This window comes from Dendrobium catenatum, unplaced genomic scaffold, assembly GCF_001605985.2.
Source record: "Dendrobium catenatum unplaced genomic scaffold, ASM160598v2 fragScaff_scaffold_1116, whole genome shotgun sequence".
Taxonomy (NCBI): domain Eukaryota; kingdom Viridiplantae; phylum Streptophyta; class Magnoliopsida; order Asparagales; family Orchidaceae; genus Dendrobium; species Dendrobium catenatum.
This window is the reverse complement of record NW_021319578.1, coordinates 1,324,354-1,351,365: the sequence shown is the minus strand read 5'-3', so window position 1 is coordinate 1,351,365 and position 27,012 is coordinate 1,324,354. Positions and strand designations below refer to the sequence as shown.

At 36.1% G+C, this 27,012-nt stretch overlaps 2 protein-coding genes across 2 annotated transcripts in view; one reads left to right on the top strand and one right to left on the bottom strand.

Annotated features, from left to right (window-relative positions):
* LOC110109770 (general transcription factor IIE subunit 1) overlaps positions 1-11,880 on the top strand; it is a 48,702-nt gene extending 36,822 nt beyond the window's left edge. Inside the window, exons 5-10 of the mRNA XM_020840967.2 lie at positions 98-207; positions 352-535; positions 3,383-3,583; positions 4,582-4,806; positions 4,936-5,158; positions 11,431-11,880. Coding sequence (XP_020696626.1) covers positions 98-207; positions 352-535; positions 3,383-3,583; positions 4,582-4,806; positions 4,936-5,158; positions 11,431-11,525 — 1,038 coding nt within the window. The 3' untranslated portion in view covers positions 11,526-11,880. The remainder of the gene's footprint in view (positions 1-97; positions 208-351; positions 536-3,382; positions 3,584-4,581; positions 4,807-4,935; positions 5,159-11,430) is intronic.
* A 1,484-nt stretch (positions 11,881-13,364) lies between these two features.
* On the bottom strand, positions 13,365-26,327 carry LOC110109775. The gene is made up of 4 exons (XM_020840974.2): positions 25,738-26,327; positions 16,343-16,774; positions 15,183-15,483; positions 13,365-14,129 (listed from the first exon to the last, which is right to left on the bottom strand). The coding sequence occupies exons 1-4, from the start codon at positions 26,179-26,181 to the stop codon at positions 13,987-13,989; spliced, it is 1,320 nt and encodes a 439-aa protein (XP_020696633.1). The 5' UTR covers positions 26,182-26,327; the 3' UTR covers positions 13,365-13,986.
* Positions 26,328-27,012: the final 685 nt, after the last annotated feature.

Here is a 27,012-nt window from a genome sequence, read left to right as displayed (position 1 = left end):
CATTGTTTTTTTCTTCTCCATTTATTTCTTGGATTCAACTATATTGAATTTCTTTCTACACCTATTTATAAACCAGCATATATGGGTATGAATGCAGATACATGATGTCGTAAGGTATCGGTTGCATCGGATGAAGAAGAAGTTGAAGGATGAATTGGACAGTAGGAATACCATTCAGCAGTATATATGCCCTAATTGTGGGAGAAGGTATCCAGAATATCATTTAGTATTTCAAGTTTGAAACTCATACCAAGTTTCTTAGCGTTTGGAATGTGCTGATGTGCAGATATTCGGCTTTTGATTTGAAACTCATAGCAAGTTTCTTAGCCTTTGAAATGTGCCGATGTGCAGATATTCGGCTTTTGATGCACTGCAACTTGTAAGCATGACTGATGAGTATTTTCACTGCGAAGGCTGTAATGGTGAACTTATTGCTGAGAGTGACAAACTTGCTGCTGATGAAATGGGAGATGGAGATGATAATGCCAGGAGGCGACGAAGAGAAAAGTTAAAAGATATGCTTCAAAAGATGGAGGTAGTCTTCTTAAACCTACTTTAATGGATGTTTTCTTGGGAAGCGTGTGCTTCAGTGGATGTAAATAAATGTTTAATGTGATATAGGAATATGGCACCAAAATGTCTGGCATAATGCGTGTCAGTTGAATTTATATGCACCTTTTTTTATTTAAAATTGTTGGCCAGTACTTATAAAATATAATGAGATTGATGCTCAACTTCCATCACATCGAACCTTGGTTAAAATGATGAGGCAAATGTTTGCTAGTTACACATCTTATTATATGTCTAAGAATTGAGTTAGGACACAGCTAGGTTGCATTTTATGGCATCCTAATAAAGTATACATGCTCACATAAAAATCTTATGCTAATGTACCATTTCCTCTATATTAACAAGCATATTATATTGGGATGAAATACTTGAATGAGAAGCAAAATAATAGAGCAAGGAAATCATCCTAGGGCATTTACTTACCTAGAAATGAATGATCAATCATTGTCACCGTTGAGGTCAGTGGAGGGCGGAATGAGAAGAGAAATGGCAGATGTTGCAACTTGTTACTGTTAAGAAGCACCTAATTGCAATAATGACAAGGGAGAGTAATTGGGTTATTCTTGATAACTTTTGGATCTCATGTCGTTGGTCATGCTACAGCACATTTGTTCGCTGGGATGATGTGACTTGTGAGGCAGCAGTGGCTATGATTATGGAGAAGAGAAAAATCTGTGAACATTGAAGCAAGAGGGGTTTCAAAGGTCTCTGAATCCCAGCTCTTAAAGAAGAGTCTTAAGTCATGCTGTGGTAGAAAGCTATGTAAGAGCTTAATCCATAAACGAAACCCTAGAAAATTTGAAAAATAACTTATGCTCAAGCCATTAAACCTAAAGACTTGAATTGAAATAATTAAGGAGGCTCAAAAACTCAAACTGAACAAAATAAGACATACTATGTGTGTTATGCTCAAGAGATTATAATACAATTTGCTTACATAACACATTTTATTTGAAAGCTTGCTATGCCATTTGCTCAAGAGTCACGACTCACCAATTAACTATAACATGTTATTTTTGTGCTATTGGCAAGAGCAGTTAAAAATGAAATAAAAATACTATAAATTATTCAATATAAAAAAGAGTGGTCCATAAATTACTAGAGTTATCTTGATATGTGTCATATATAGCATTAACTTCCTAAGGGTTGTTGGAGATCTTCTCTAAAGAGCGATGCAAAGCCTTCTCTTCAAAGTTTAGTATCACTGCAAGCCCGGGGGGTAGTGGTCCTCATAAACACTTGGCGATTATAACAGTGGTTTCACAAATTCAATATATATCTCTTGTGAGGAGTATATTGGAACCTGTGGAACGAGTACATTTGGTAAAGAATTTTAGAGATATACAGAGATGTGTGGATTAAGGAATTTTCTCTTTTCAAGATACAGTTGAACAATAATACTGCTCAAAGATATCTTTGTCCCAGGCTTGGTGTTATGTTTAGATACAGTCATGGATTTAGGCTCAAGAGTAATCCCGTGCACAACCTTAGTTTGGGCTTAGTATGAAACTCAATTAGTGACAATTAATGATCATTATCATCGTCCATATTGTTTGCAGAATTTTATGAGTCGTGATATTAATCCTTAGAGACCATTTGAACATAAGGATGACGTTTTTGAATTGTTTGTTGTGACTGAATTTCTACAAATTGAAGCATCTCAGTGGCTGATTTGTGATTACTGATCTCTCTATCTTTTTGTTGATATTTCCAATTATAATAGATAAAATTCCTATCCAATTGCCCTTTTATCTTGAAGTTTTTTTTTTTAAAATAAATTAGATAGATGTCTCTCTAGGTTGTTTGGTACTCTCCAATTGAATTTGCATTACAAAAGCAATTGGATATAATTCTGGTTCCCTGTTGATGTTTCTGCTTGAAGTTAAGACATAGCGTCTCGATTTTTGGCTCTCTAAATGCCTGGACTTTGATACCGTTGTGATTTGTTTTGTTGTTTCTGGTAGAATATATGGGAGCTCTTCCTCGTGATTTTCAAACTGTAACGCATGGTTCTTTTTGAATTAATTATCATGCTTGATTGCAGTTGGAGCTTTGGTCAATATGAAGTGAATAAGCTGAACTTATAAATTAATGTCTGTTCCAATTCAATTCTCACTTTAGCCATAAACTTTTGCATCGTAGGTATCAACGTAATGTCAAAGATCTATATAGATGACTATTTTCGTTTACCTGGACATGCTATTGATTGCTTTTCAAAAATAACTGCCTAGGCGGCAGGGTCAATTACCTTCCTAGAACTGTCCATTGCCAAAAGGTGCTTTCTTTGGCAGAGTTAGTGGTTTTTGACCGTTCCATGCCAGCTATGATGTTTCTTTCTGTTTTATAACTTGGATTTTTATTCCTTGAAGTGTACTCAATAGCTTGCTATTCATATTCTGCATAAGCTTTGAACATTAAATTTTTTATCATTTCAGTTTCTCTTAAATAAAAATTTTCTCCTCTACGCTTTGGTATTTTGACTCAAAATTCAAGTTCGAGAAACCTAATGTCTGTTATCCATGTAACACAAGTTTAAGTTCTCTTTATGTCAGATTTGTTTTGTTTATTTTATCACATAATTTTCAGTTGGAAATTGCCTTGCAACATTTGATGCTGTATTTTTTTACTTTTTTGGTAAATGTTGCTATTTTTTTTTCCTGAAGTGGTGCTGCTTGGTTTGTTCTTGGGTTTTGGACTTTCTAAGATGAGGTAGGAAATCATAAAGCTATACAATTTTGAGTCAGCAAGTTTCCTTTTCGAACTTTTCTCCCGAATCTTAGAGTTCCTGATACTGAAATTTCAACTAATACAGGAGCAGTTGAAGCCCTTGATGTTGCAGCTTGCACGAGTAAAGGACTTGGCCGTACCAGAATTTGGAGGACTCTTAGCATGGGAAGCAAGAGTGCATGCAGCTGCTCGTGTTACAGGTGATTCTAATGCCAACGACTCTACCAAGTCTTCTCAGGGGCAAGGATATGGTGGAACACCTATGCCATTTCTCGGTGAAACTAGGGTATGCTTCCCTTTTATCTAGTCAATGTTTTGTTTTACTCAAATGCATTCTTTTCATTCAAGGTTGATATAATAACTGAAAATTGTAATTAGGCTGGTTTTTCTTTTCATCATCATCACCAGCCTTCTTCTCGAATCACTTCAGTCTATTTTTCTCTACTCCAACTTCAATGATGTTACTCCTAGTCACCCTAATGTGATCATTTTAATTCTACCTTTTCTAATTTTATCCTGCATGCATTGTAGCATGCCCCTACTTGCTTCCTTCATCTTGTTTGCAATTTTGGAATTAGAATATAGGTCAAAAAACGTGCTAAATCATATTTACTGCATTACTGTGTGTAGAATGATCATTTTTAAATTGTAAACTCTACTTAAGTGCATATGCTTAAATTTTTTTGCATAGTGCTTACATAATCTAGTTTTGTTTAATGCGCAATCCATATACAATGAATTTTGTTAGAAAATAACATTTCTGCAAATGGTTAATTAATAATTACTTTTCTATGCAATTTCCACTTGAACAGAGAAGCCTGCAAGATAACCTTCCAATCCTACTGCTTATGATGGTCATACCACAGAGGACAGAAAGCATAGATACAAATATGATCTGTTCTTCGTTATTTTTAAATCAAATTTTGATCATGAATGCAGATCGTGGGCCTTAAAAGGAAGCTACTATTAGAATCTCTTTAACTGACTTTTCTTTTTCTAGATTAATGTCAAATAATATACAGATGCTCAAGTTTGTGAAATTACTTTACAGTCTGATTACATTCAGTTTCCAGTTTTGTGTATTCTTTTATAATATCACTAATTAATTTGGCTTTTTGGCTTCAATAGATGTATGTCTGTGCATGCAATCATTATATGTTTTGTCATGGACGATAGTATGTTAATTTAGGAAGCTGTTGAAACTTTGAAACCTCTTTGTAGCTCTTAACATTTACTTCTTTTAACATAATTCTCTTCATGTCATTGTTATGCTAATGCTGGTAGGTTGAGGTTGCACTATCTGGTATGGATGTAAAAGAAGAGGGCACTGAACCTGATACAAAATCTGCAAGCGTTAAAGTCTTACCTCCCTGGATGATCAAGCAAGGAATGGTTCTCACGAAAGAACAAAGAGGAGAAGTTAAACATGATATGAAGTCAGATCAGAGTTCATATGCTATTGATGAGAAGAAGCCAGGTGTTGAGAAGGAAGATGAAAAGAACTTACAGGTTAGTGCAGCTGATGAATTTTCTTTTGTCAAACTTATAGCAGTTTCCCGTTTGATTTTAGTTTTTTATTCGAAAACTTTTACCTAAGGTTGCATTGTTTTATCTTTTGTTCCAATTCAAATTTTGTAGGATGAGTATTTCAAGGCTTACTATGCTGCTCTGGCCAAGAGACAGGAAGAACAGGAAGCTGCATCCAGAAGATTGCGAGAAGAAGCAGAGAAGTACAAGGCATCAACATCTGACCTTTCCAATGGCATCTTTGAAGCACCTTATGAGCGGCAAGTTGGTATGAAATCAAAACGGGCAGATGATGAAAATGATGATGTTGATTGGGAAGAGGCTGTTCCTACAGGTAAATTTTCTTCTAGTGCATCTAATTGATCTATTTAGTACGAGTGCTTCATGGGTTGCCTGGAAGTGCACTGCTTTGTTTATGTGCTTTAGTTGATCTGAGACCTGTTTGCTGTGTGCATTTGATTACCTGCTGTTTGGTGTTAAGCACTGGTTTTCCTAGACAAAGCTTGCACAACCTTGTTTGATAGCTAGTTTGCGTTTTAATAAGCTTCTAGTGGAGGTAAGAAGAGTAAGTTGATATGCTAATGTTGAAACATGATAAACTTATTTAGTTAGAAGACATCTCTTCTAACTTATCTTTTTTTTTTTTCTCAATTGATATTATAGCATTGGTCACTCTTTTCTCTTTTTAATTTATTCTTAGCATAGTTGTTCAAACTGATGACATCATGATTTTCCTATGATTATATTTTGATTCAATATGAAACATCTAATCTAGTCCTCATTCATTAGTATTTGTGTTTACTAATTTTATGTATTCTTTCTTAGCTTGTCATTTATTGTCTTATAGCATAGTTAAGTCTTCATGGGCACATGATTGTTTCATGGCAAATCATGCTTCATATTTATGTCATCATTTTTATTTGTCTATTTATTAGTTGTATGGGTAAAATAGCCATTTTCTCATTTGAACATGCTTATCATTATATTAATGTTATTAGGATTACAATATCAATAAATGTTTGGCTGCTATCAGAAATAGCAAGTCCTGTGTTGTGATTAAGAATGGTTTATTATTGAATTAAGAAATAACATTTGCTCTAGTATTCTTTCTTGGTTTTTCCTCCCTTTTTCTAACCATAGTCCTTCATGCTTTCTTTTCTAACAGTTTCCTACCTTTGTTTGAGGCAATCATTCTTCTAATGTTATCATTCCCTTTCTTCTCTTTTCCTTTTGGCTTCTTACTCATCTTATTTTTCTTTTCTCAATAAACTTGAGGCATTGTTACTTAGTAAGTATGGTAGTAAAATCAGTGTTATTGATTATTGTTTTTTTCTTCCTTTTAATTTATGGAAACATTGGTATGTAAGTATCTTTTTTCAGAATATCCATGTGATATTTTCATAATCCCACAACCTGTATGATATGATCCTTGAATAAGAGGATATGCTTAGGAGTTGTATGTTTTGAAGATCATAGCTATGTGTCTAGCCTTAGTTCTTGTAACACCAGGTGATTAGGCAAGTATTTTTATGGAGTAGGTTTTATGTAGGTTTTTTGCAATAATTAATGAGATTAGATTTTCCATGTTCTAGGCCAAATGGAATTGAGTTAGGGAGTGTTTGACATGAGAAATGATGCAGTAAAGGTGTGCTGATGCAGTAATTTGATAGTAGGTCACAAGGATTCTTCCTCCTGCGGAAATTCTCTTGACCTTCTTGTCTTCCTTGGATTTCATTTTTTTCTAATTGATTTCTTCCTTTGCTTTTCTCTTTTCTCTTCATAGAGAGGTATTTATATAAATAGAAATCTAATTCTTCTCAACCAGAAAATAAGAAGTGGAGCCATTATTCTTCCTTGAGGTTTTGTTTGGGATAGCTTTTTATTTTTTTTGCTTTTAAAATTCCAGCCGCACTGGCATTTGAGTAAAAGTTCAATTGCATTTCAGAAAAATATTGTTGTCTGAAATAGCTTTTAGTGACCTAGCTTATTATTATGTGTTCAAACGGCGATGCCTATTTGTTTATTTCTCTTGTTTCACTATTTCATTAACGGCTTATTTTGTAAAGCCTTGAGCTGATTCTAACGAAACATGTTGTAGAACGCAGCTATTGTAGATCTTAATACTATTATGACTCAAGATGGTCGGAGTTTGACTTCAATTAGCTGGGGAAAGGATAGCATTAAAGTTCGGGGAGATAAGAAAGTGGCTCAGCAAAAACCAAGCTATGATTCTGAAGATAATATACAGATGCTAAAAATTTAAGAGAACTAGGGGTGTTTGGTGGTTGGGGCTTTATATCTCTGATTAATTCGTGCGGATTAGTTGTTATCTGATTCCTTTTGATTTTGTTTCTGATGGACCAGTGGTTGAGCCAGCGGGCCCCACTAGGGTGGTTAGCGGGCAAGAAGAGGGAGGGAGAATTGTTTAAAAAAGTTTTAATTATAATTGAGAGGGAATTAATTAGGAAAAGATATTTAATTTAAATCCAACTATTAGAGGAAACTATTTAGGAAAAGGGGGATGATTTGGGAGGAAGTTAGGGGAGCTTATTTAAGGCTAACTATGGGGTGTAAGAACCGGTTCAGCCGGCCGATTCATTTGAACCGGCCCTAACAAAATAGCTGGTTCAGACAAAGAAGCGGATGAGCGCGATCAAGCGGGTGAGCAGTATCACGCGAATAGAACTGGAGCGGATGACCCAGGCGAACCAGACGCGTGCGCGTAGATTCCGAATGGGCTCAGTTTGTGGTTTGGAGCAAGGATCGCGCACGAGGGAAAAAATAGCGACTCGTCGCGAGTCATATCTTCGTTCACTCGTTCCTTTTTCGTTGTTATCGCTAAGAAGCAAACTGAGAGAAGAGGGGTAGAGAGGAAGAAGAAGAAAGAAGAAGGTATGTTTGTCGATTTCTTTAATTTATTATTTTCTGTGCAAATCATCATGTGATTTCTAATCTAAGCAAGGATGAATGTTCAGTTAAAAATAAGGGAAGAAAATCCGGAAAAGTGGTAAGAAGAATTTGGGATTTGGAATTCCCTCTTATGAAAAAGTAAGTGATTTAGTTGATGTTATATACTTTCATTTATTGTTCCTATGGTTGAAGAAATAATAAGAAATACATTTTTATTTTTATGTCGGAAGAATTCAAGTAATATAAACTTTAGTTCGACGGTGGAGGAAGGAGGAATTTCAAAGAATGAGAGAAAGGTTTGGTGAGGTAATTATTGTGATTTAACAGGACTTTTGGAATGAATTAGATCCATTTAATGCTATGATAAATGATGTATTCAAAATTATCCTAAACATGTTAGTCAAATCAATTTAATGATTTGTTTTGGAATTATTATGGAATTATAAAGTGTTAAGTGCTAAATGATGAAATTAAATATTAATGTCAACGGTGGAAGATTTCATAATTGGGAGAGGGCACTGGAAGCCTTTAATAGGTGATAATCTTTTAACCTCGAAATAAAGAGTAAAAGTAAAGTAGCGCATTTCTTAAGTTCAAGGCAAGTACTCATGTCTTTTAATTAAAGTAATGATTTTGTTTCTTTTCTTGAATTAAATGCATTGAAAGATACTGATATGTGCTTATTGCTTATTAAGTATTTATTATAAATTAGATTATGATTCGTTTTTTTCATACTTAATGATTGATCATGTTGAATCAAATGAAAATAATTATCTCATGATTTACATATTCATAGAAAGTAAAATGAAATGATATGATATAATATTCTTGCATGTGTTAACTGATGGAGCACACTCCCTTACGGTACTAGCTGGGGACGCAATGTACTCGTGCACGTTAAAAGAAAAACGTTATGAAAAAGAAAAAGGAAATAAAAAATGAGTATCTTCATTGGAAAAGTGAGCTGAGCTAATGAGCCCTATGGTGGGTTGCGGGCTGAGCTGATGAGCCCTACTAGGGTGGGCGGCAGGCAAGAAGAGAAAGAGGGAATTGTTTAGGAAAATTTTAATTACAATTAAAAGGAAATTAATTCGGGAAAGAGACTTAATTTGAATTCAAATTTGAGAGGGAATTATTTAGAAAAAGTGAGCTGATTTGGGAGGGAATTAGGAGAACCTATTTAAGGCCAACTATCAGGTGATTTCAGATTATGCTTGATTTTACTGGAATTAGTTTTTCTTAGGTTGAGTGGGCTTTAGCCGATGGCTAGGAATTTGGGAGGGTCGGATCTTCCTGATGTAGAACTAAATGCTTTAAATGAATGAAATAGAATTTGCACGAATTCTTGAATTAAGCAAGTAAGATTAAAACTATTATCAATCCAAACGATAAAATAAAACAAGAGAGGGGTGCCTATGTTTGGGCTAAAACGTTTGCCAAACACTTGGAAAAATCAAAACTAGTTAGAAATTCAAGAATCATGCTAAGTAAATAGCTTTCAACAAGAATCTCTAATATAACAATAAAATTAGAAGCAAATACAATGCACTCAACCCTATGTTTACTAAGCTTTGGCAACGGCGAAATAAAACCCTACGTTTATTAAGCTTAGGCAAAAGTGAAGCACGGCTCCTTGTGACTTGTCATCACCTACAAGATTAGGGGATTATGAAGGTAAGTGATAAGAGGGGAGAAGTTCACCTTAGTCAAAGTCGGGAAACATTTAGCCGAGATGTTGAAGAACTTCGTCGTAGTTCCCTTGAAGGTTCAACTTAGAGAGAAAGAAGTTTCTCTAGTGTTGAAGGTGGTGAGCATGCTAGTTGGTACTTCCCTTGGAGGCTCCAATTAAGAGGGATGAGCTTATCTCGATAACCCTTAAGGAAGAAGGGGGATGAAGTGGCCGGCCATGAGGGAAAGTGGTTTGGGAACTTGGGTTCAGATTTGGGAGGTTTAGGTGGAGGGAAATTTCAATTCAAACACCTCATAATTATCCTCTTGATTGAGAGTAATTAAAGGGAGGGAGAGAGGAGAGGGGCCGGGTAAGAGCTAGGGGCCGGCGGTTTTAATGAGTGGGGAGGGATTTATGAAGAGGTGATGGGGTTCCTAAATTTGGGCTTAGAGATTAGGAAAGATTTAACTGGGTCCAATTTAATTTGAAATTCAAATTGGATTCAATTCGAAAACTTTCCTAAAATAGTTTAATAGAATTAGGAAAGGATTTGAATCTTAAATTTAATTAATTTGGATTCCAAATTGTTCCCAAATTAATTCAAATTAAATTAGGAAACTCAAAGCAAGGAAAGTGGGGTGGGGCCGGCGGTTATTCAAGCATGGCCGGCGGCTATAGGGAGGTAGGGAGGAATTTGTGGAGGCATTCAATGCTATCTTGAATTAAGGAATTAAATTTGGAATAAAAGATTTTATCCAAATTAATTCAAACTTCAAATAGGCTGACTTAGGAAGTTGCCTAAAATAGGATTATAATTTAGGTAACTAGTTTAAATTCAAATGGATTTGAATTTAATAGTTACCTAAATTATGAAAGGTTAATTTAGGAAAAGTTTAGTGGCAATTTGATGTTGGAGGGAAAGATCAAGAGTAGGGAAAATTTGAAAACTTTACTAAAATAGATTTTATAATTTAGGAAAGAGTTTGAATTTCAAATTTGGGGAAATTTGAATTCAAAGACCAACAGAATTATGACAATCCAAAATTATGAAGTATCCGAGGTAGGCAATGGGGGAGGGGAGGGAGCTAGGCCGGCGGTTTGAACGGGGTCGGGTAAGAGGCCGGCGGTTAGGTGGAGATGTAGGAGGTGTTTTGGTGGGTGGAAGGAAACGACTAGGGAGAAGAAGATCGTGAAGAAAAAGTGGGAGATAGAGTTAAGGGAAATCGAAGATATGAAACCACGAACCCGACCGTCTCCAAGGTTGGTGGGTGATGCCCCAATCTCCCTCTCCAAGGGATCTCTGTCCGATCTATCATGCTCTCTCAAGAACTCTAACAAGAAAACAAAATTCTTAAATAATCATTCATTAATTTTCAAAGAGAACATAGAGGCTATAAATAGCCTCGTACATAAGACTCAAAAGAAAAAGACAATAATGCCCTAAGGGCTTACATACGACCTCCCATTAAGTAAGGGGTAAAAACGGAAAACGATTACAAAATAACTAATAATAAAAGATAAATAACATAATAAAACAAATACATGAAATAATCTCAAAATAGATCGACGCGATCGTGGCCGTAGATCGTCGGCCACGCCTCTGATATACGATTCATGCTCTGATGTCCCCATCACTTCTTCTCCAATTGAAGATCTAATTGTATCTTGTCTTTCATTCTTAATTATTTCAATGATAAAGATTTCTTGTATGTTCTTTTTCTTAAATTTCTCGTGTCATTCTCTTATTTTTGCTAAAATTGCATCCACTCCCTATCAGTTTCATATTGTTGTTCTGATCTCCTTTATTTGTTGCCGGTCTTCTACAAATTTCTGGGAGACTGACTTCTTATGCCAACTTTCATGCCTTGTCCTTCGCTCGTACTTCCAAACATATTTTTTTTATGGGATCATGCAGGTTTTAAATATAATGCACAATATGCACACCTACTATTTCAAAATCTCTAATTATGGCCTTGTTTCATTTGCCATACCACATGGAATGAACTGAAAGAGATTTTTCATTTCAGGCAACACTGGCGAAACTTTCAAGCTTGCTGATCTGAATGCCCAGCCCGAAGCATCCGGCGATGACGAAGACGACATAGATTGGGAGGAAGGCTGACTTTGCTGTAAATAATATGATTTGGATGGAAGATGAAGTCAAAGAGTTTCTCCTGAGTTTTCTTCATTCATAGATTGCCCAGGAAAACATGAGAACTCTATCAATGTGTTGATCATTCATATTAGCTTTAGAGAAATGATGGTGCAGAACTGCTGTTCAACAACTTTTTTTGGGGGTTCTGTCTCTTTTTTTGTTTTTTTCATGATTATTCTTATGATTTTTATGCCTGCAGAATCCTCTTGTCCTTTGATAGAATATTATTGAGCTGAGCTCTAATGTTGGTTGCTTGTATTTAAAATAAATTTTGTTATAAACTCAACAGTCTTGATTATGGAAAGTATTCTCCTCACAAGTAGAATAACATTGGCAAGACACCATTGGTTGACATCTACGAAGGCTATGTTTGGGACGGCTATCTTATTGCCTCTTAAATAAAATTTTTTTAACTTTTATACTAAAAAATTGCTTTAAGAATAAATAAAAAGATGTCCCAAACAAAGCTTAAGGCTTTGTTTTGAGTAGCTTTTGTAATTTTTTTAAAGTAATTTTCTAGTGAAATTTTTTTAGTTTAAAATAGTTTTTTACTAAAAAAATTGATTTAAAAAGTAATAAAGAAGCCAAAATTTTGATTGGAGAATTTGTCTCATTTTAGTTAACTATAAATTGTATTTTTAAAAATTATAAAACTTACTTATTGATTGTTCTTATTTGAATTTTAAGTTTTTATATTGCAATAAATGTCATATAAAATTAAATTTTTTAATAAAAAGTCATATTTAATCATTTATTAGTATTAAAAAAAAGCTTCTTTTTTTTTTTGAGATTTTTTAACCAAATAAAATAAACTAACATATAAATTACGTACATAAATTTTGAATCCAAGGTCTTAAGGTAACCAAAGTTCCTTACCAATAAATTAAGATGAATTATGGTAGGTGATAATCGAATTTATGCGACGAGCTTCTTTCTGTTCTGCATGTTAATTATTGCAGCTCTCTCCAATTGTTAATGTTTTATTTATATTATTAAAAATATAAAATTGACTCATATATTACTTCTTTTTATAGATATTAATGTAAATAAAAAAAATATTTTGTGAATGGTAGAAGTTAATATGAATGATGGGTGATTATGTGTTAAATCTTTTAATGAAGATAAAGTTCTCGAATACTTCCCTCTTCAAACTTTGCTACTTGAGAAATGTTTGGAAGAAATTAATCCAAAATAACTGAAGCTCAGATGAAAAATTGCTATTACTCTTAGAAAGATCAAAAAAATATTTATTGGTAGGGATGCTTGTCAGGCATAAGAAAATATTTGATTTTTGATGGAGCATGGGATAATACCATACTCCAATGAAATATCAAAAAATTCACTTAGATACACGTAATTTTAATTTCATTTATACATAATTTATTCTATTTTTTAGTAACATAAAAGATAGTTTGGATTATAGGTAGAATAAGCATAGGGAGGCCCCAATAAATAATGTAAAGTGATATCATAACAAAATTGATGGTTTGAAAGATGGTTATCACAACAGGAAAATCACCCATTACCGGCGGAATTTTCCGACGGCTTTTCACCGCCGGGAAATGATCAATTTCCGCTGGAAAATGCTGGCGGTAATAGATGATTTTGCTGTATTATATGTTTAAACACTCAACTATATGATTTTCCATTTCTCTAAATATCATTTTCTACGACAAATCTCAATGTATTTTTCTATATAATTCAGGTTATTTGACTTATTTCAATCCCTTACTAAGAATAGCTAATGTTTCTTCTACCACAAATTTATGTGTAGTATCAATCAATGGAATAATATGTTAGCTAACATTGTTAAGCTCACTGTTAATCAAAATAACAATTAACTGTGCAATTACTTGTTACAATGATATAAATCATGAGCTTCATTGTATCTATTTCAAGCCAAGTCTCAACTTTCTACAACTTATTATCACATAGCACCTCCTGAACAACTTTACGTAAGTATCATCATTACTTAATTGAATTTTCAATAATTCTTAGTTTACTCCACTCATCAATTAAGCATAGAAAAAGAATTAATCACCCCAAACAGACCCTTATATCATACATTAGAATTGTCCCTAAGCTTTTCTAATGTGGAAGATCAATAAGCGTTAAAGCAGGTGATCAAAGGATTCTCATTGATGTGGCATAAGTGCTTTCTGATAGATTACAAAGCTTACAAATATATTTAACTAAGGCTTCGTTTGGGATGGTTTTCTTGATGCTTCTTAAGATAGCTTTCTAGTACAAAAATTAAATTTTTTGTACTCAAAAGCTGCTTCAAGAAACAGCGAGAAAGTCGTCCCAAACGAAGCCTAAGGCAGAATAAAACCAGGCCTTGGAGTGAAAAATATTACAAGGAAGTCAAGAAAATTAGTTACCTGAAGAAGAAATAGGCTTTTTCACTGAGCAGAACTATCTGAAGTTATCATTTGGAAGGGAAAACAATGGTTTTTCCGAGCACAAAAAGAACTAAGCTCATCTCCAGGAAGAAAATAGTGTTCATCAGTACACGGTCGATTATCCATCCGAATATGGTGATCCCACCAGCGTTTGTTTGAAGATACATGGCTGTAGAGTAGAATATTTACATGAGTGATATAGGAAAACTATTCAGAAAAAGAAACGGTTAGCTCATGCGAAATTTCAAGAGACAACGGAGCAGATATTTAATATAAATTCTGCTTATTCATGTATTATCTGTTTTATATTATGCTTTTAAAATAATCATCTAACATAATTTTTTAACAACTAAAAAAAATTAAAAACAAATCAAGTTGCAGCTCGCAGCGACATGCATATTTTTAAATATTCTTTTAAATAAATATAAAGAGAAGGATTTATAACTTTGGCTTTGTTTGGAACAACTTTATTTTTGCTAAAGCAATTTTTAGCTCAAAAAATTTTTGTGATAGAAAACAGTATGAAAACTATCCCAAATGAATTCGTAGTGGTTGAAGAGGCCATAAGTTCGAATCCCTAATCAAATGAGCTCTCCAACCATTGAATTATAAATCCTCTGATTTATATTTGGTTAAAAAAATGTTTAAAAAAGAAGCATGTTGCCCCTCCAAGAGCGATTTGGTCTGTTTTAAAATTTGTACTGTTTTTTTGTTTAAAAAATTATTATAGATGATTATTTTATTTTATTTTTACTGTTCAAGATGCAAGTTAATAGGAAATACCTATAGTGCTGGCCTAGTAACCGAAAAGAAAAAGAGAAAAAACATGGAAAGCTTAGGTTGATATGACATACAAAAATCTAAGGCTTCTATTTGACATTTCTGATTGATTCATTCATATAAGTCAGAATAATATCCATTTTGTTTCAAATATTTCTTATTGTTTCATATAAGCCATAATAATTCGCTCTTCCAATTCTATCTGATACTGATAGTGTGCTGTGTGTGCCTAAAGAATACATGTTTAATTGAAAACTATTAAACAATCGAGAAAGTCAATCATCACAAAGTTTAAAACAGTTGGTTAGAGTTTTCTTATTCTAATAATTCAGATCCCCTAAGAGAATGAATCATTAATTGAAAATTTCCAGTTGTTTTGAAAGAACCAAAACTAAACAAAACTTGGCGCAGTAAACAAAAGTTTGTAGTTGAGTTTACATACCGAGGGCTTGTCTCTTGTGGTATGTGGACATGTAAGAAACTGGTCGAATGTTTGCAGGTACTGCGACATTGTCGAGTGACTCCAAATCACTTTCGGAATAATTAATTAACAAAGGAGTTGCTTGAGCTCCCTCCAAGTTCCCAGAGCTATTTGTTCTTCCTTGAGACGTGTCAGTGGAAGAAGATGTTAACAATGCATGCCATTTACATGCTACAGATGCAAGGCTTTGAGCTCTGTGAGACATTTTAGCAGCTGCATGCAAACAGAGGACAACGCCAACCACCTGAACAACAGAAGCTACCTGCAATGTGGATGTTAGAAGATATGCATGTAAATAAAGTGAGCCTAAGCGAGATTGCTGTGTTCATATTTTGCTAGTTCGGTTTTTCGCATGTTCGTCTTCAACTTGTGTTTGAAATTGTCTGTGAACATCATGGTCGTATTTGACTCGTTTGGTTCGAGCATAAAAAGAGCTGATTCTAAAATATATATATATATATAGCCAATATTAAGCCGGCCAGTATTGAACAAAGCTTTGTTTGTGTTCATCTCATTAAGAAGACAGCTCAAAATAATAGTTCCATATCAACTCACTTAAGGGTTGAATCAAATACGTGGTGTTCACAAATGATGAGATGTTTTGATAGCTCTAGTAGAATTAGGGGCGTCAATTTCGGGTCATGGGTCGGGTTCTGGTCAAACCCGAAATTAACCCGATACTATTCAGGTCAACCCGAACCTGACCTATTTTTGTAAATGGGTCGGTTTTTCAAACCCGAACCTGATCTATTTCAAGTCCGGGTTAACCCGACACAACCCGAATGACCCGGGACTATTAAAAGACTGTTAGCTTTCGGGTCAAAAAACAAGTCAATCTCCATATTTCGTGTAAAAAAAGGGTCGAAAACGGGTTAATCTTGAGTTTTCAATTTCAGGTCAAAGGGTCAACCCGAACCCGACCCGATTATTGAAACGGTCGAATTGTTAAACCCGAACCCGAACCATTTCGGGTCCGGGTTGACCCGAATACGAAATTTTCGGATCGGGTTCGAGTCAGGTTTTCAAATATTGACATCCCTAAGTAGAATACATAGGTAGAGTCTCTAGACAAAACAAGTAACTTAATGCTTCAAATGATTATCAAATTAAATTAAACTTACCGCTAAATCTCCAGAATTTGTGAAGCTGATAGTTTCTTTGTATCCAGTTGTCTGTATAAGAGCTACAAACTGACTTGCTGAGACAAATAAGAACACTGACAAAAGAAAAGCCCGAAACCTGTGGCTAATTTTGGAAAGATTATATCGCAGTCGGACATGCTCTTCAAGAAATACCGGTGTGTCCATATCCGTTTCTAGAAGTCTAGCATAATCCTCAAAGTGAATTACTTGCAAATTGCAAACCAGATTGAACAGAAGGCAAGATGCTAAAAAAACTGTAGTCAGGTAAATCCATGACACAATTGAGAATAACAAAACCACAGCAGCTTTCCATGTTGAGTCGTGAGAGATGGCCCCAAAACGGAGAATTTCACGAACAACTTTCACAATAAAGCAGGGCAGTATCCACCAAAGAAGCAGAAGGAAAAAATCCTGCAAAAGATGGCATGAAGAGGTTCAAAGTAATTCCAGAAAGATTTATTCAATAATATAAGGCCTGCAACTCAAGAAGCTTTTGCAAGTCAATCATGCAGAAAATCTATAAACGTACTTAAAGGAGAAAAGCAGAGGCATAGATATGCGACTAAATAATGATCAAGAAAATGAGTTGTCTTGTTGCCTTCAGCATTGCACAAATAGGATAATTAGAAGGAAAAAAAATGTAAAAGGTGACATGAGACAGCTATTAGTTTTGTGCGGAATTTAATTGTGTTGACCAATCGGCTTGTATTGTTACCTCAGACCTCAATTCAATTTGTTAATCTCGTTGGGGGGTTGCAGGGGGTCCTCTCCCTACTTAGGTTCGGATGCTTTGCAGTCAAGGCATGTTAATCTTAATGATATACTAAAGATTGTGAAGCTAACCAGTTAGTATGAATACTTTTTGTACTGAGGCTTGATGCGCCTTCTTAGACCTGCCTTCATTTTGAAAAATAGCATTGAGTGAAAAATAGCATATAAATCAACAGTAGAAAAAATAATTAGGGATGGGTGAAAAGGAATTCATTTTGAATGCTAGCACACTCGTTTATTAACAGAGACAATTGGCTTTGGCTCATGAGAAGGAAAGAGGAACACAAATTAAATGGGATAAACTAGCTAGAATTTTCTGATTGATGGGATTGGTGGAGACAGGGCAGTAATCTAGACGGCGGATACAGTGCATCTTCATTCTTCTCATATATCAGCACAACAGACAATTATATAAGACTTCTACTGAGCCTGGTACATATAAGACTTCTACCATTTAAAAATTGTAACATTTCTAATATTTGTAACGTACATATGTCATAAGGTATTCAAGTTCTTTTTATTCTCTTCTAAAGGAAATTATGAAGCATTTAGTGTTGACTTGTTGTCGTGCAGTTCTGCCATCTTTTTTTTTTCCAAAGATGTTGAAAATTCCAACATCTGAAATTATAAAAACTCTCCCAATTTGATTGAATTAACAAACTAGCTTCTTTTTTGAAGAATAATTTAAAATTCCTCTCTTCTCACGCATCTGATGTGGGGAGAATTGTCGGAAGAAGAGGATGCAAGAAGGAGATCTCAATCCACAGAACAAACCAAGCACTAAGCTTCAAAAAGAGATAATATTCATCAATTGTCTTTACTACTAAAATATTTTGCCTATTTATAGGCTAATAAGAACATTCTAGAAACCATAAGTATCAAATTTATAACAAACTATGATAAACTATTCCTAAAGAGTATTCTACGACCTTGCGGACCTAACGGACATGAATCAAAGATGCAAAATTTTCGATCCAGGAGGGTTACTCATGATTACTACACCTATCCCCCTCCCTATGACCTCGACGGAGTAGGAACATCTTTAGTAGAATAATCCTTAGGAATAGTTTATCATATTTTGTTATAAGTTTGCTACTTATGGTTTCTTGAATGTTCTTATTAGCCAATAAATAGGCAAAGTATTGTAGTAGGAAAGACAATTGATAAATATTATCTCTTTTTGAAGTTTAGTGCTTGGTTTATTCCCTGGATTGAGATTTCCTTCTTGCATCCTCTTCTTCCAACGATTATCTCCTCACATCAGTATCGTTACTAATTGACAATCATTAGAGCACAGGTCCCCAATTTTAAAGTAGATAATTTATTTCTCTATTTCTGAATGGCTGCTATGTTTATCCCTCTTTGGTCAATTGACCGGTTGATCTAAAAAGACAATAAGTTTATTTTCAGTTTTTCACCCTTGCATGAAAGAAGTGCGTAACTGGTAGTCAAAATTTTTTTTAAAAAATTTAGCTTACAATCGCAGATAAACCTCTGCAAAAATCAAATCAAAATTTTGACTTAGTTAGCAATGCATCTTACCTGGACTTTACATCAAACTCTTTTCATTCATAACCATTTGATGCAGGACTACAATGATTTTAAATGAATGCGTTAAGAACTTGCACGATTTTGAAAAGAACAAGAACAAGAACAATTAAGACTATTAGCTATTTAAAAATAAAAGAGAAAACGTAAGAGCGGACATTACGTTTAGGCCAAATTACATGATAAACGCTTGAATTATCAAAACAATATAGAATTTCAACAACATGCGAATTAAGTAGTGTTGAAATCCAGCCGTTCCTAGCACAAAGGATCCGACGGACATAAAGATCAATCCGTGGGATACTCTCATGGATCACGCCATAATGAGGGAACGAATTTAGGAAAGATTTTATTTTCTTATTTGTGTATTAAAATTTGCAATTTATTATTTCCTCATTAGGATATCTTGTATAGATCTATAAATAGGGAAGATTGTAATGAATAAAGATAAGCTTTTCCCTCTAAATTCTCAGTTTTAACATGGTATCAGAGCAAACGGCTTTAATCGCCATTCTTTAGGAACTTCTGATCGGAACTTCCGATCCGAGAGGAAAGCCAAAGTTGTCAAAGGAGCTAGTCGAACGAGCCGAAGGAGCGTCTACCTGATCCGTCAAAAGAGGAAAGACGACGAAGGAGCGAAGCAGCCCGCTCGTCCCTTCCCTTCCTATCGCACGTCCTTCCGATTGCACGTCCAGGACAGACGATTCCCCGCACACTGAAATCGGAAGTTGAGACGTGTCGAAGCACCGTTCTAAACTTCCGCTCCAACAGGAAGGACAGGACGTCATCGGAGGATAGTCGAACAACAACGAAGGAGCCAAAGAAGCTACTTGGGCAAACTTTGCACTCCGGCGAAGCGACGAAGTTGAACGAGAAGGGAACGGAAGCCCGATCCTTCGCGGCTCTTCCACTCGATCGGCAGGAACCGCACGGAGTCTCGGTCCGTCTGCTCTTTCCCGATCCCGCTTGGTGGAGGAGCCTGACCCGTGCCTTTTAAGAGGCTCGGCTGTTTTTTAGTAAGTCCAAAAAAAAAAACTTATTTCGACCTTTATTGTCGAACAAGAGAAATTTTCTTTGGGAAGCCTTCATTGCTAACCACAGACATACAGATAGTCGTAATTACTATCATAATGTCAGAAATTAATTCCTCTCAGAGTATTGAACAAACTGAGGAGTTGATGGTGCACCAAGGACGAGGTGATCTTCAAACCATTCAACCTTCCTATTGTCTAAATGGGAAGAACTACCTGAAGTGGTCTCAATTTGTGAAGACCTACTTGAAAGGGAAAGGTAAAATACATCATCTCCTTGGAGAAGGACCAAAAGAAGGAGATCCCAAATTTGGGGCATGGGATGAAGCAGACTCCATGATTATGTCATGGATGTGAAATTCCATGACTCCAAAAATTAGTGACACATTTATGTTCCTTTCAACGGTAGAAGACATATGGGATGCTGCCAGACAAACCTACTCCAAAGCTCGTGACGCGGCCCAAATCTTTGAAGTTAAAGTCAAAGTTGGAAGCACGAAGCAGGGGAGCAAGACTGTGACGGAATATGCCACCATTCTACAAAATCTGTGGCAAGAACTTGATCACTATAGGTGCATTGAAACCAGATGTCCGGAGGATGCTGCGATCCTAAAGAACTTTATTGAAAAAGATAGAGTTTATGATTTTCTTGCAGGACTTAATGCAGAATTTGACCAAGTTAGAGTTAAGATCCTTGGCAAGGAGGAAACGCCATCACTCAACGAAACCATTTCTCTCATCCGCGCAGAAGAAAGTCGACGAGGAGTAATGTTAGAACCAAAGACAGTTGAAAGCTCAGCAATGGTGATGAACAAAGAATCGTCATGGAAGGAGAAGGGGATGAAATGCAGGCCCTGGAGAAGAACGAAACATGGGAGATCGTCAATCTACCGATAGGGAAAAAATCGGTCGGCTGCAAATGGGTGTTCTCAGTAAAATACAAAGCTGATGGCACACTGGAGAGATATAAGGCAAGACTAGTGGCAAAAGGGTTTACTCAAACGTACGGCATTGACTACCAAGAAACGTTTGCGCCTGTAGTTTAAGATGAATACTGTCCGAATACTACTCTCACTAGCAGCCAAGTACAATTGGCACCTGGAACAACTGGATGTGAAAAATGCATTCCTACATGGGGACTTAGAAGAAGAGATATTTATGGAAATACCACCAGGTTTTAAAGAAAAATCTGAAGGTAACAAGGTGTGCAAACTGAAAAAGGCTCTATATGGGCTCAAACAATCACCAAGGGCCTGGTTCGGAAAATTCTCTAAATTCATGCTCTTGAATGGGTATCAACAGAGTCAAGGGGATCATACACTATTCTTCAAACACTCAGACTCAGGGGGAGTCACAATACTATTAGTGTATGTTGATGATATTATTTTGACTGGAAGTAATGAAGAGGAGAAAGCCAGTTTAAGGAAAAATCTGGCTAAGGAATTTGACATCAAAGAACTTGGTAGACTAAAATATTTTCTTGGAATTGAAGTAGCTCACTCCAGCAAAGGAATCTTCATTTCACAACAGAAATACATCAAAGATCTTCTAAGAGAAACAGGTAAACTTGCCTGTAAGCCAGCACCAACACCAGTAGAACCTAATCTTAAACTGGGAGAAGCTAAAGAAGATCCAGATGTAGATAAAGGAGCCTACCAGAGACTTGTAGGGAAATTGATCTACCTCTCTCACACTAGACCGGACATAGCATTTGCTGTAAGCATGGTCAGTCAGTTTATGCAGAATCCAAAGCAGATTCACATGCAAGCGGTAGACAGGATATTGCACTACCTTAAAGGAAGACCAGGAAAAGGAATTCTCTTTAAGAGAGATCATGGAATGACTCTAGAAGTATACACAGATGCTGACTACGCAGGATCACCGGTTGATAGAAGATCTACCTCTGGGTATTGCACATTTCTTGGAGGTAACCTAGTTACATGGAGAAGAAAGAAATAGAATGTGGTGGCAAGATCTAGTGCAGAAGCAGAATATCGAGCTATGGCCTTGGGAATATGTGAGCCACTGTGGATCAAAATAATCCTAGAAGATCTGAAGGTTAAGTGGGATGAGCCCATGAAGATACATTGTGACAAAAAATCAGCAATCAGCATAGCCCACAATCCAGTCCAGCATGACAGGACCAAGCACATAGAAGTGGACCGACATTTCATTAAAGAAAAACTAAACAGTGGTCTAGTAAGTGTTGACCATGTATCATCAAAGGATCAACTTGCAGATTTCCTTACTAAAGGATTGGACAGTTCTGTTTTTCTCCGTATGATTGACAAGCTGGGAATGACAGATCCGTATTTCCCAGCTTGAGGGGGAGTGTTGAAATCCAGCCGTTCCTAGTACAAAGGATCCGACGGACATAAAGATCAATCCGTGGGAACGAATTTAGGAAAGATTTTATTTTCTTATTTGTGTATTAAAATTTGCAATTTATTATTTCCTCATTAGGATATCTTGTATAGATCTATAAATAGGGAAGATTGTAATGAATAAAGACAAGCTTTTCCCTCTAAATTCTCAGTTTTAACAAGTAGTTTTCAACAAAAATCTTTAATCTAATAATAAGATAGCAACATAGAAAGCACGCTCAATCCTACGTTTACTAAGCAGAGGCAGAAGGCGAAGAACGGTTCCTTGTGCCTTGTCACCACCTACAAGATTAGTGGATTATGAAAGTAAATGAAAAGGGGAAGAAGTTCACCCTTTGGAAGGTCTGGAAACGATTTTCCACTGGGCGTTGGCAAGTTGCTCGTCAATGGCCTCTGATAGCGTGAAGATAATACGATCCACGTACTCTTCGATGGAACGATCAACTTCCGGATTGAAATCGAAGAAGGGGGAGTGGAGGATGTTGACGTATCATTGCTCGTCGTAAGTGAATCCGTAGTCAACCTATGGATTGACCATTCATTGGCTTTGATAGAAAGATGTATAGACGAAGATAAATGGTGATCCCTTGAAAGCTCCACTAGAGATTTTGGAGGAGGAAAGTGATTCAAGCGATTCCCAAATTAATCCCTTGATTGGGAGAAATTAAGAAAAGGGGGAAGAGAGGGAGCGGCAATAATAGAGGGGGGAAGGGATTTAATTTAATTCCAAATAGGAGAGAAGATCTTTGGAAAGAAATTAAATAGGTATGGGCATGGCCAAAGGGGCGGGGATTGAGTTTGAATTGTTTCCAAGAGAGGAGGTGGGCTTTTAGGAAACAATTCCTAATTCAAACCCATACGGGGGCCGGCAGCTATAGAGGGAGGGGTTTAATGAGGCATTCAATGCTTACTTAAATTATTAAATTAAGTTTGAAAAGAAAGATCTCATCCCATCTTGATGCGGACATCCGACGGTGGACGATATTCAAAGGAATAGTCGAAGATTGACAGCAAAGATCACTCCGTTTTATTTTACTTTATTAATTGTATTTTGATTTTATTTTATTTTTTTTCTTGTTTACCCTTTTTATTTAAGAGTCTTGTCTTATGTAAGCCTAAGGGGCAAATTTGTCCTTTAGTTTCTTTTGAGACCTATATATAGAGGCTCATTCTCTTGTATTAGGTATGATAGAATTATAATAAAATTTATGTTTTGAACTTTTGTTCTTTTGGGAGGATGTTAGTGAGATTCTTATGGGAAGGAATCAGAGTTTTCACCAGCCGCGGGATGGGTTCGAGCTCATGACTTGAAGTCCCTTGGAGAAGGGCAACATATCACCCGTCAGTCTTCGGAAGAGTCCAAAGTTCGCGGTTTTATTTTTTATCTTTTGTTTCTTTGTTTTTGTTCCTTCTTGTTGTTCCAAGTCGCCATCTTCATCCTCTCCCCTTGGCCGAAATCCACCATGGCTCCACCCACCTGCCAGCCACCTCCTTCCCTAGCCCCACTTCCCTCCAAAAATCCCTCTTTCCTTATTTAGGTTGCCATTAATTTGGAAAGATTTTAAATTCAACTTAATCTAATTTGAATTTCAAAATCCATCCAAACTCCCTCTTGATTATCTTCCTAAATTAGATTTTGTTAATTTGGAAAGTCATTCAATTTTGAATTCAAATAAATTCAAATTTCAAAACTTTTTCAAAGCCTCCTCCAATTACTCTCAATCTGAAATTAATTTCAGATTAAATTCCCCCGATTCTATTTAATGATTGATCTACATACATTGTATGTGGACACCTCTCCTCCCTCTCCATATGGTCGGCCCCCTCTCTCACCTCCACTCTAATTAATGCATCTCCATTAAGGCCCTCAATCAACTCCAATCACCCCTAGTAACTGCCGGCCCCCATCCCTCATCAAATTCTAATTAATCCCTCCCCAATTAAGGTGATTTGAAATTCAAATTTCCCTCCACTTCCAATTTTTTTGAAATCTGAAATTAAATTCATATTTTAATTTTTCAAATGACCCCTCCCCCCATATCCGTTCTACATCACATCTTAATTCAAAATTTAAATAGGAGTTGATTTAGTAAGTTTCCTAAAATAAGATTTATAAATAAGGTAACTATTTCAAATTCAAATTGATTTGAATTTGATCATTAATAGAGTTATCAAAATTATGAAATCTAATTTAGGAAAGACTTGGTGGCAAGTGGAGATGGGGAAAAGCCAAGGGGTGGGCCGGCGGTGGAGGTTGCCTGTGGATGGGGTGGGATTGGGTCTAGGTGGTGGGTGGTGGTGGGGTTGGGTATAGGCGGCGGGTGGTGGTGGGGATTTAAGTGGTCGGCGGCCTAGGGGTTGGGATGGCCTTAGGCCGGCGACTAGCGGATGAAGGAAGGGGAACAAAGAGATAGGAAGAAGAACCACGAACCCGGCTATCTCCAAGGTTGGTGGGTGATCTAATTTCCCTCTCCTAGGGGTTTCTCTCCCAAGCACTCTCAAGATCACATAAAGAACTCAAGCAATGGAAAAATTTTATCATTCATTCATTAAACATGAAAGGAGAACAAGAGGGCTATATATAGCCTCGTACAAAGGACTCAAAATAAAAAGACGACAATGCCCTATGGGATTACACACGAACTCCTTTAAGTAAGGGGTAAAAGTGGAAAACTACTAAAACAAATACAACATAAAATAATAAAAGACAAATACATAATACGACTCAGAAGTACATCGACTCAATCGTGGCCATAGATCGACGGCCACGTCTCTGATAGACTTTCCAAGCTCTGATGTCTCCATCACCATTCCTATAAGGGACTCCTCATTCACAGCCATAATTACGCAGGACACACTCCTCCAATTCCAGAGTCAAACAGATAGTGCTATATCTTATCAGCGCCAAATGGATATTGTTATATGCCTATCATGCTCAAGTAGACCTAACCATCACGACATTTTTTTTTTTTTTGCTTCAAAAGCTTCACAGCAGGTCACTCGGAGTGTGTGTGAAGGTGAAATTATGCAATAAAGCTCTTATTATCGCAAAAGATCTTCACCTATATGTGCATGACTGGATATTTCAGTTACCAGGGAAAATGATGTTTTTCTTCTCCAGTTCATAACATCAAAACAATGAATCAAAGTTAAAAAGAAAACTGGTCCGATCCAAATAAATTTAACCAGCCCATTACAAATAGATCCTCATGGTACAATCAAATTGTATCTAGGAAACCTGGAGAAGCATGAAGCAATTTTTTTTTTAATTTTTAATTTTTTATTTTTTTTAAGAAATAGTGATAACAACACTATAAGAAGCATGAAGCACTGATTCTCAAACCTAAGGTTAAAAAAAACATAACGCTTACGTTGTTACTCCTCCATGACACAGGAAATTTGTTACTCTAGCCAACAGCTTTAGCAGGACAGCTAAGTTGCTAAAGAGGTCATCTTTGGAGGTTTTTCCAACTAGAAGAAGAAATTTAAAGAGAGAAAAAAACGGAGGAAGGATAGTTTACCAAACCTACTGAAGTTGGGCTTCATTTGTTAAAACAAACTAGATCAAGGATAAAGAAGCAAACCGATGAATCCAAATCCCTAGGTTTAAGAACCAATTTCCTGTTGCGCACAATCATACCTGGATCTTCCGAACATACTCTTTCTGGAATCGATCAGCCTGGCCGTGGTGCTGATCGACGAATAGAAACCTGCGGATTCCATACTTGTAGAGATTACGGGATACGCATGCGAGGGATACTGCGGCGAGCAACACCCTGAATACAAGCACGGTGACCTCGAAGCGCTCGATCCAATAGCTGTCGCACCCTCCGTGCGGGCAGAGGGTGAGTATAATGGTCGAAACGGGGACGGCCACGCCAAGGAGGAGGAAGGCGGAGGCGCAGAGGAGGAGTTTGAGAATAGATGAGTGGGAGTGGAAGCCCAGAAGGGAGAGAAAGACCTCGAGCCGGCGGAGAGAGCGATCGAGGTCCGTCTCACTGGGATTTAGGAGAGGAGTGTGGGTGGCTGCGGATGTCGAAGACTGAAGGCAGTCCCCTTCTAGGGTTTCGGGACCTCCGGCCATAGGAGTGAAAGAGGGACGAGAGAGAAAGGAGGAGCTGAGTGCGGCTCCGCTTCTCTAGGAGTCGAAGATCTCAAGACGAATGCTTTGAAGGAACTATGGGGAGAGGACTGAGTAGTGAGTGCTGAGTCTAATAGCGGGAGACAGCCTCAGCAGCACCCCAATATATATATATATATATATATATACATCATCAAAATTTATTCTTACATAATAAAAAATCATGAAGTTTAATCCAATTTTAAGAAATCATTATATAATGAAAGATATGCACAATTAAATAAGATGAGATTATACTAGCTGAGAACAATGATCTGATTTTTGTTATAGAAATTATAACAATCAGACGTTCACAAGCATATGAGCTTAATAATAATAATCGTATGAAAAAAATTTGATAATTATAGAGTCAATTGCTAATAATTTTTTTTATAGTGATTGTCAAAAAATACAAAATAGTTTTTTTCATTATGATTGTAAAAAAATAAGACCCTATTTAATGGAGATGAGAGGAAGATAATGGGCAATAGAAATATAACAAATTAAAAATTAAAATAAGAACACAAATCTCCTCATCAAATGAATGTTTATTCTAAAAGATCTCACCAAGTCATCCATAAGATATTTCCTCTCTTAATTTAAAAAAAAAATTCAAATATAATTATATTTAGGCATTTTATTCTATATATTTAAAAGCATTATAAGTAAACGGTAGACAAAACATCACAAGGGATTGAAGGGTGGCCAAACAATCACTTAAAACACTTTGGAATTAGCTTCAGGCTTTTTTTTTTTTTGGAAACTCGAAGGATGTTTAAGATTTTGTTTGAGATA